Here is a 9,614-nt window from a genome sequence, read left to right as displayed (position 1 = left end):
CACTCAGTGTGTCCTTCAGCCCCAGCGTCTGCTTTGCTGCTCCCCCCCCCCCCCCCCCCCCCCTCCTTTCTGCATATCTGCGGCTGGATTCCCCATGCAGCTGCTTGGCTGGGTTGCAAACCTTTAATTGATTCCTCTCAGCTGAACTGGACTGTCGGCAGCCCTGGGGTTTTGACGGCACACCCACAGGTCCCTTATGCGCACAGACCAGGAGGCAGCCTGAAAAGAGACGGCACCGGGCCAGGGACTCAGAGGGTGGACTCCACCACCCCACAGCCCTTCTGCCCTGTGGCCAGGCAGGCTCGGCTCAGCCCCTGGACACTTGGTGCCATCCTTCAGCAGCCTTGGCTCCCTGTCCAGCTGCCGTGTCCCCTCCTTCTCGCTGCTCTTGGCCCCTTTCCCTCACTGCATCGCAATGAGTCATCTTTGCTGAGCTCACCCACTGGAGCCGCAGGGGGGCTGGCAGGCCGGGCGCCTGCCAGTGCCAAGGGAGGGTCCCTTACCTGGCAGCACGCTCGCCGTGAGCCGCAGCCCTCTGGCCATGATGTGCAGGCACCTGGGCACATCCTGATTTCTCCTACCTGTCCCTTGACTGGGCAGCCAGCCCGAGCACGGGGTAGAAGGAAGGGAAGGCAGCGTGCGCACGCCTTGCTGCAAGCAGCTGCAGGTCTGTGCCACGCTCATTTAGTGTCTGGTGTGGAGGATATGGAAAGTGATGCTGGCCAGACACGCAGTGCCCAGTTCCCTAGCTTGTTGCCGGGCAAGCCAGTCCCTGAGCAGTGAATCAGACATCGTGATGAGGAGCACTCTATTGAGCATCATTTGTGCGAGAAAAGGCAGCCTGCCCCGCTGTGCCACGTGTGCCCGTGTCTGCACCACCAAGAGCCCACATCTGTGTGCCAGGGCAATGGCCTGGCTAACTGCCTCTCTCTTTCCCTGCCCAGGCTCCCCTTTCAGTGACAGCCACCTCCAGGCACCTCAGCGGAGAGATGAACCCCACCATTGGCATCGCTGTCATCTTGACAGGTACAGCCGGCATCCCCTCCCTGCTCTCCAGCGAGCTCAGCCCAGAGCAGCCAGGCGAGGGCCAGGAGGCTGCGTGGGCATCCCCAGTGCTCACTGTTCCCTGTCCAACCCCTGTTTGCCTCTCCCAGTCCTCCAGGCTGCCCACTGCCAGATGATCAAGGACCTGAGTGCCTGCCTGCTGGGCCAGAGCCTCCGGGTGGACTGCCGTTATGAGAACAAAACCAGCAACCCCCTGACCTACGAGTTCAGCATCACCAAGGACAACAGGAAGCACGTCATCCACAGCACCATTAGTGTCTCCGAGAACGTCTACCGGAGCCGAGCCAACGTCACCATGCACAAGAACCTGGTGTGCCTCTACCTGCAGAGCTTCACCACCAGCGATGAGGGTGTCTACATGTGCGAGCTGAAGGCCACCAATGACTACACTGGCAATCAGATAAAGAACATCACTGTCATCAAAGGTGAGATGGGCAGCGGAGCCTGGCCTTAGTTCCTCCTTCCCACCTGCTCCTTGGCTTGGCAGGGCCAGCAGAGAAAACCGCAAGCCACTATGGCATCTCCAAACCCTCCCTGAGCCCCATAAATGTTTCCCAGCCCTTACGTGCCCTTCCTACTGCAAGCAGAGCAGTCAGCCCCACAGGTGGCCTCACTCTGCCCCATCTCAGACTGCTCAGCACTGCCTCTCTTGGGCCTCGCCTCGGGCACATTGCCCAGGTGTCCTTCCATAGGTGATGCCTCATAGTCAGTCCCAGCAGAGGGGACAAGTCTGCTGGTGAAGGACTGAAGAAATACATGGCCCGAAGGGGGAGCGCAGCAGGGATTTTCCACACTTAGGTCCATCAGGAGCAGTCCCTGGTTGCAGAGCCCTTTATCTTACCTGATGCCCGTCCCCTTGTCACCTCAGTCAGGCGCAGGCAGGATTATGCTTCCCAGGGTCTCTGTGTCCCCAAAAGCTTTGCCTGCTACGTGGGCACAAGATGGGAGGGGGAACAGGCAAGAAGCCAGGATGGGACTTGCTGCATTTCTGTGGCAGAGAAAAGGCAAGAAGCCAGTACCCTTATAACACCCAGCCTGATGCCTGTTCCCGAGGGATTTCACTGCAGCTCTTCTCTCCTTCCCCATTCCCTCTCCTCACAGACAAACTGGAGAAATGCGCCGGCTTCAGCCTCTTGATCCAGAACACTTCGTGGCTCCTGCTGCTTCTCCTTTCCCTGCCTCTCCTGCAAGCCGTGGACTTCGTGTCCCTGTGAAAGGAAAAGCACACACACACACACGCACGCACACACGCACACACGCACACACCGAGTACCCCAGCAAACCCGCCTCCCCCGCCAGAACGCAGCCCTTGGAAAGAGAAGCTGAACCATTTGGAACAAGTGAAACCTCTCTCTGTGTTACCTCTATATAGCCGTGTATCTAACGCTAACCACCGTCCTGTGCCAAGACCCACCATCACACGCACACACGCCCTGCTCCGAAGCATGGTGGCTCTGCTAGGCAGCGTTGCTTCTCCCATCGCGCCTCCCCGCTCGGTAGGCTGGCTGGTTTGCTTATGCTGGGAGCACTGGAGCCTCAGCCCTGCACAGCCCGCTTATGCCGTCCCTTTAACTTTTGGGGTTTGCCTGTTCTCAACTGGGGCGAGACAGCTGGATTGGCAGGTAAGAGAGACAGATGATGCAAGAGTGTGCAAAGGGGTCCCCGTGCCGGGGAGACGGGGCTGCCGGTGTCCCGAACCCGCCCTGCCCACCAGCCAGGTGACTTACTGATTTCTCAGCCTGCTCCTCTCGCCTGAGTCACCCCAAGCTGCCACGACTGGGAGGGGGCACAAGGCATGTCCTATCTCAGAGCAAGCAGGGAAGAGATGGAGGGAGCAGGGGAGGCATGGAAAGATGCTCAGCTGGCCAGGCTAGGGGAAAAGAGGGTAGCAGCTCTAGGAGACACCCATCGAATGTCCCTGCCTCCTTAGGGCTCTTTTGGGGCTCTGGGAGGGGGCTCACTGCAAACGTGCTTTGGCAACAATTTTTTCCTGATCTGTTTTTTACAGCTGAGCTGGAAGTGAGGCCTCCTCCAGACATCATCCTGTACCTTTGGGCTGCCTGAGCCCCAGACACCACTTGCTCTCCCCAGGGACCAGCCCTTAGCTGTGACGAGAGAATTGCTGCCAGCACCTGCTCGCAGTGGAGGCAAGCAGAGCCTCTCTGAGCTAGCCACAGCTCTGCCTTCGCCCTCCCCGAGGCCCCCGCAGCTGGATCCCCCAGCAGGCTGGTGGGGAGGGAGCTCCCCTATGGGAGCGTGACCCCGAGGTCTCCACAGGGTCTCCTCTGCACCATCACCACCGCGGGGACGCCTAGGGGCCCCGATCCTTCCACATGGCACACGTCCTTGTGCCTGGCCCCAGATAGGCTCAGCAGCCTTCCTCCAGCACAGTCTTCCTCCAGTCCCACCACACCACTGGGAGGAGCCCATGTGCCCCCTCCCTTCTCTCTCCTCCCTTTCAGCAATTCCCTGTCTCCATTTAAGAGCAGGAAAGGGCCTAAGGGAAGCCCAGCTCTTGGCCACCACCTCAGTAAGGCCAGGACCTTCCCAGGGGTCGGCGAGAGCAGGGAGAAGGAAGCAAAGCACAGCCCACATCTGCCAGCCCAGGCCTGCCTGGATGCCCCAAGGGATCCTGAGGAGCCGGTGGGCTGCTGCCCCGGCCTCCCCAAAATCTGGCAGCTCTCGAGCGAGGAGCAGCCCAGCCGGCTATGGGGAGAGAGACCAGAGGGCCAGCCCTGCTGCACCCTGGCCCAGGGGAGGGCACAGAGGCAGGGGAAGATGGAGGCAGGAGCATCTGGGTCCATGGGGTGAACCCCAGCCCCGCTGAGCTACCCCTGCAGCCTGGGCTGTGCCACCACCGCTGAGAGGAATTCACAGCAGCTGCTGCCCACCCCTTGCTCTTCTCCAAACACCGCGACCTGCCTCCTACCCCCATGCCCGTTCCCTGCCCATCCCTGCCTGCTTGCTTGCTGTCTAGTGCTGCTGAGGCCATGTATAGCTGAGGTCTGGCTGTACCCAGCTCCCTGGGCTTGCTGGTGAGCGCCAGGGCAGGCGCAGAGCCCAGCCAGCAGAGCACGGATGCGTCTCGACTCTCATTTTTTTGTGAACATTTGTAGTTGTTTCCACAGCTTGTCGTAAAAGAAATTCTGTTAAGGGGGAAAAAAAAAAAAAGAACCCTATGAAAAGCAACAACAAAAACCCCGTATCTTCCAGGAGTGTTCCTCTGTCTGCACAATAAAACCCTAGGTTGTGTGTTGGAGCCAAGGCCACCCGTATGTGCGGCAATGGGGCGAGGGGCCGTGGCGGGGCTGGGCTCCAGCTTGCAGTGAGGGCAGGGACAGGCTGTGCCCTCAGCCTTCCCAGGCAGCCCCCACCGTGCCTCCCCCCAGGCCTCCAGCAGCCTGAGCCCTGCAGGAGAGAAGCAAGCAGGGACAAGACTTGCCTTCCCCAGGGAGGGCAATGCACTCCTGCCCACCTGGAGGGGGGACCCCTGCACCCCGGTCCTTTGCCCCCAGGTCCTTTGCCCCCAACCCCATCCCATCCCTGTCCCTATCCCCCCTGCTCTGTTCAGAGCCCCCCCCTCACCCCATTGTGAGCTCAGTGCCTGGGCTGCCCACCGTGCCGGCAGGGAGGCAAAGTGGGGTAGGTACGAGCGGGCAACCCAAGGCCAGTCCTGGCCCAGCCATCCTCCAGGGAGGGAATTGCCAGGGCTGGGGGCATGTGTGGGAGCAGAGCTGGGTGTTCACGAGTGTCCCAAAGCTCCTGGCCTCAGCGCAGTGTGCCAGGGTCCTTCCTGTGGGGCCATGCCTGCACCACTGCTTGTGGGGCTGCCAAGGGTCCCCACATCCCCTAGAGCAGCCAGAGCAGCCATGCACTGCTCCCTGCCCAGGGTCAAGATGCCACCCTGGGAGCCAGGGACCATGGGGCACAGTCACCCTCGGGTTTGGGAGCAGAACCCTGCCACCACCCCCTAACACCGCTGGTGACCCCATAGCAGCCTCCCAGAGTGACGCCCAGACGCGTCCCTCACGTGGCCCTCCCTGTTTAAGGGCTGGAGCCAGGCAAGAGGGAGGAAAATGCCATCATAATTGCATCCCTCCTAATTATCCTCGGCAGGTGCTCGCTGAGTCAGGGCCGCCCAGGTGCCGACATACTGCGTGGCTGCACCGCCCTGGGCGAGTCAGGCATTCAGGAGCCGTGACGGGTGGGTGCCCCGGTGTCCCTGTGGAGCCAGGAGGGGAGGGTGCTCCTGTGCCCACACTCCCATGCCAGCTGCCCCATGCCCACCTTTGCTGCAGGCTTAGGGGGGCTCTTCTCCCTATGGCTTGCCTCAAGAGGGCAAAACCCAGACCACCTCCTCCCCTCACCTTGATGATCTGCTCAAGGTCTTACTGGCAGCCATGGGCACTCCCTCTCTCTGCGTCCCTGACCCCCACACCAAGTCATGTCCCATCCCACTCTCTCTCTTAACCCTCTGTCCATCTCCTTCCCTAAATCTCTCCCCTCCCCATGCTTACCTTCAGTCACCCATTTCATTCCCTCAGCCCCCCTGTCTCCGCAGCCTCCCCTCCCAGCACCCCTTTGCCGTGTGCCACCAGCCCCCTCGGGTTCATGTCCCCTTTAAGCCTACCCGAAGCTGGAATGCAAGAGGAGCATTTCAGCGCCCTGTGAGGTCAGATAAAGACACTATATTTATCTAGCCGGTAACCTGAGCCGTGAATTTCTGCGGTGGTGTTTTTACTTGGCCCCACAGCCCTCCAGCTCGGCCCCCTCCGGCAATTGCGTCCGCTCCCTGCAGGGTAGAGGAGCTAAACTGTGGGGTGGCCTGTCCCCTGCAAAGGGCTCGGGTGCTGCCAGCCCCACGGCATCGCTCATTCTCCTTCGGCCCCAGGGGAAGCACCCCAAGGAGGCAGGATTGGATCCCCACACTCAGCCCCGCGGGCATCACCCCATGACCAGCCGCTCGCCCCCTGCCCTGCCAGCTTCGTGCCCTGCCGACCCGCACGCAGGTGAGTGGAGGGGATGCCATGGGGACACCAGCCCCGGGGAGGGGGCTGCAGCGTCAGAGATTCAGCGGCTCTGGCAAAACTGCCCCCCTCTTCCTTTGGCTGGGTAAAACCACGGGGGAGAGGTTTGTGGTCTCTACATCTCCAGAGAGCAGGTTCGGAGATGTACGCATGAAAACTTGGCAGCTCTCCGGCAGCAAGCCGCACTCGCCGGCATCTTCCTTATCGCCCAGCATGGTCAGGGCCAGGTGCCCGGGTGCTTCCCTGGGGTCCCTTCTGTTTTTCCACCCGCAGACCTCAAAGCAATAGCATGCCCTGGGTCTTACGTCAAGGTTCCCCATGGGTTTGGGGTTTTACTGCCTGGGGGGTGGCCCAGGAGCTGCAAGTAGCAGGTTCCGCAGCCAGGTGGGTATGTGTCAGCAGCACAGAGCTAGTCCAGGGCAATGACTCCCGGCCAGCACATGTGGTATGAGTTTGGAGGGTTCTCAGGCACAGTGGCTGGTAGGGGAAGGGCCCTGGACAGGCTGGCCCCAGCTGCACGTGTGACCTTGGGCAGGTCCCATCACTCTGGGGTGTGCAAGTGTTGGGGGGGGGGAGGGGGGAGCACTGGAGCCAGGGGGGCTTCTCCTCAGTACTGGAGCAGGGCTGTAAAAAGGGCTGCTGGCAGCACCCTGAGGCAGTGACTCCAGGCCGCTTGCAGTGAGCAAACGCTTTTCAGCACATTCCCCTCAGGACTGCTCGGGGCCACCCTTGCTAGAGGGAAATGCAGATACCCAGAGGGATCCCTTGCCATTTCCCCCTCAGGGAACAGGCAGGAGGCTGTCCCACCCCGCCGGCACTGTCTGGTGGGCACGGGGCCCCTCTGCCCCAAACCACTCAAACGCAGGGGCAGGCAAGGTGCTTCACATAGGGCGCCCCCCCCCCCGCTCTGCCACTACCGTTGCAGAGGCCTGGGAGCTCCCACGTAACCTCCAGGCTGGGACATTGTGTCTCAGGGGACAGGGGACACGGCTCCAAGCCTGCGTAAGCGAGAAGCAGCTGTGCTGTAACACCTTGGATGGAGCCAGTGCTGTGTAAGCTGAGCCCGCTCTGGGGCTCCGCGGCCACCAAGGGGGACAGCTGCCACCGGGCCACAGGCAGCAGGGCTCTGGCAGAGGACAGTGGCTGGAGAAGGAGCAGGGTCTTTGCTCCTCTGCCTCCAGGGTGAAGGGTTTGCCTCCCAGCTTTGGGTCAAGCTTCCCGTCGGGAAGGCTGCCGGAGATGGAGGCCAGGGCAGGGCTCCCCAACAGCTCCACGGTGCTCTGGCTCCCAGGTCCCTGGCGCTGGCTGCTGCCTGGCCGCGTGATGGTGGACCGGACATTCCTGTGCCTCAGCTTCCCCTGACACCTCGGGAGGACGATGAGGGTGCAGGTGGCCTGACTCAGCCATGCCAGCCCCAGGGTTTTGCCAGGCAGCAGGAAAGCTCAGCGCTATTACGGGCAGGGAGGGGCCAGGGAGGCCAGGAAGCGCTGGGAGGAACTGGGGTTTTCTCACACCCCCTCAGCTCCTCTGGCTCCTGGCACGCTCCGCTCTCCTGCAGCCCCGGGGTCCGCTCTGATGTGACATGGGGACTCCGCAGCACAGGCGGTCCTAGCAGATGCAGCAGTCCTCCGTGGTAAGACCTCTCCTCTCTTAACACCACTGGGTTAGCTGCTATGTCTGGGGCAGGTTCCCTCTCCCGGGCCCCACATCCCTCCATCGGCTCCCCCACATCCCTAGGGCACGTGGTGCCCTGTGGAGACGTGTCTTCCTGCCAGAAAGCACCCGCTGCCCTCCTGCTCCCGAGCTGGCGGCTCTCCTAGAGGGCAGAGGCGCCCTGCGCACACCCACGGGGAGCTGCTGCTGGTGCCGGCAGTGGCAGGGCACGGTGGGAGGGCACAGGCACCGCTGGCAGCAGGCGATGGCACAGGGTGCCGTCGGAGAACACAGGTACTGCTGGCAGTGGGTGACGGCATGGGGCTGACCTGGCACTGACTGAGGCGCCTGTCCTGAGCCCAGATCATCTCTGCTGGCTAGGGGGACGGGGAGTGGGGACAGCCCAGAGAGGGTCCCTGTGCCAGGCTGCTCTGTGTCCCAGCAAGGCAGGCAGCCAGGCATGTGCTCCCTGGGAGCCGAGGGACTCCATCACTCCCACTCCAGTGCACATAGCGGGTGCCAGTCCCTTGGCCAGGGTCCCACATCCCTCGAAACAAAATGCCCCTCTGTGCATGTCAAATCCCGGCTGGCAGAACCACTTCTGGGCCCTCCCAGCACTGGTGAGGGCGGCTGCAGCCTGGCCAGGAAGAGCCAGGTGTTTTGTGGAGTCCTTCCCTGGGAGCAGATTATTCACCCTTCGGCCTCCGTTCCCAAACAGGTCTGTGCGCTCCGCCTTGCTCTCGCTTGTAAATAGTTTCTTCTCGACTCTGGAATGGTTATTCCTTGGGCAATAACAGCAACCGGGATGCAGCCGGCTGGCTGGAAAGCCAGGCTGCTGGCCAGGAGGCTGTGGTGGCTGGACAGTGCTTCTCCCCACCATCTCCTAAAAACAGTCCTGGGGCATTCCCACTCCAGGGTTAGATGGGCAGCGGTGGCTGAGGGGTCTGACACTGCAGCCACCTCACCCCGTGCCCCAGGGTCTGTGGAGCCAAGGGGGCTTGTCCCCGTGATGCACGGCTCCCTTTCGCCACTCCAGTTTCATGGGGATCGCTTTCAGCTGCCTGCCATGGAAAATGCAGGGCACAGCAGGGAGGCTCGGGGTGGCTCCCGTCCCTGGGGCGACACTTGGAGAGGAGTACTGCAGGCTCCCCTGGGCAGGGGGTCCCACTGGGGGGCAGGCATGCCCGGGGACTCCCCCTGGGGGGACAAGCAGGGAGTGATGCTGCAGTGGCTCCTCTTGCCGAGGCTCCAGTGCCCGTCCCCAAGCCGAGATGCGCCCTGCACGCTGCCCGGGCTGTGCGAAGGCTGGGCCAGGCACAGTCTCGGTCACCTCCTGGCTTGGAGCCGGGCCAGAGCCCGCCCCGGCTGGGCTGGGAAAAGCCTTTGAATCAGGGTCATCTCCCGGGTGACTGGAGACTCTCAGAGCCACATGAGCCACTGTCCTGCCAGGGAAGGGATGCCAGGCACCCGGGGAGCCAAGCGACAGCAACACCAGGACAGAGGATCTCGGCTGGGGTCCCGCTCACCCCGGTGCCAGCCACAGCCCCAGGACAGGTAGGGGACCAGCCGTCAGCCTGCCAGCGTGGGTGCCAAGAGCAAACCTTCCTCCGGCTCCGGACAGCCGATGTTTGCAGGTGCTGGAGGCTGCTGGCTGCCACACTGTGCTTTCCCAGCTCCGGGCTGGTTCTGCCTGTGCTCTGGGCACCTCTGTCCCTGTCCCCCTATGCTTCTCTCCTGCTCCATGCAGATGGTATGGGGCAGAAGCTACCAGCTCCATGTAGGGACCAAGTGCTGGGCTGTCGCCCACACATACAGGCTGCTGGTGGGGACACAGCAGCCGCCTCACTGGGAGGACTCACATTGGCTTGA

General features: G+C 62.3%; 1 protein-coding gene across 2 annotated transcripts; it reads left to right on the top strand.

The window, feature by feature from the left end:
* Window positions 1-989: 989 nt before the first annotated feature.
* THY1 (Thy-1 cell surface antigen) lies at window positions 990-2,279 on the top strand. 2 transcript variants are annotated; one of them, XM_086476946.1, is made up of 3 exons: window positions 990-1,026; window positions 1,206-1,490; window positions 2,167-2,279. In XM_086476946.1, the coding sequence occupies exons 1-3, from the start codon at window positions 990-992 to the stop codon at window positions 2,277-2,279; spliced, it is 435 nt and encodes a 144-aa protein (XP_086333072.1). The 2 variants fall into 2 exon arrangements, with proteins under 2 accessions (XP_086333072.1, XP_009956577.1); XM_009958275.2 differs by having other exon boundaries at window positions 1,155-1,490.
* Window positions 2,280-9,614: the final 7,335 nt, after the last annotated feature.

This window comes from Leptosomus discolor, chromosome 22 (genome assembly GCF_034619465.1).
Source record: "Leptosomus discolor isolate bLepDis1 chromosome 22, bLepDis1.hap2, whole genome shotgun sequence".
NCBI lineage: Eukaryota > Metazoa > Chordata > Aves > Leptosomiformes > Leptosomidae > Leptosomus > Leptosomus discolor.
Note: the sequence above shows the minus strand (reverse complement) of the source record. Positions and strands in the feature narration are given on the sequence as shown.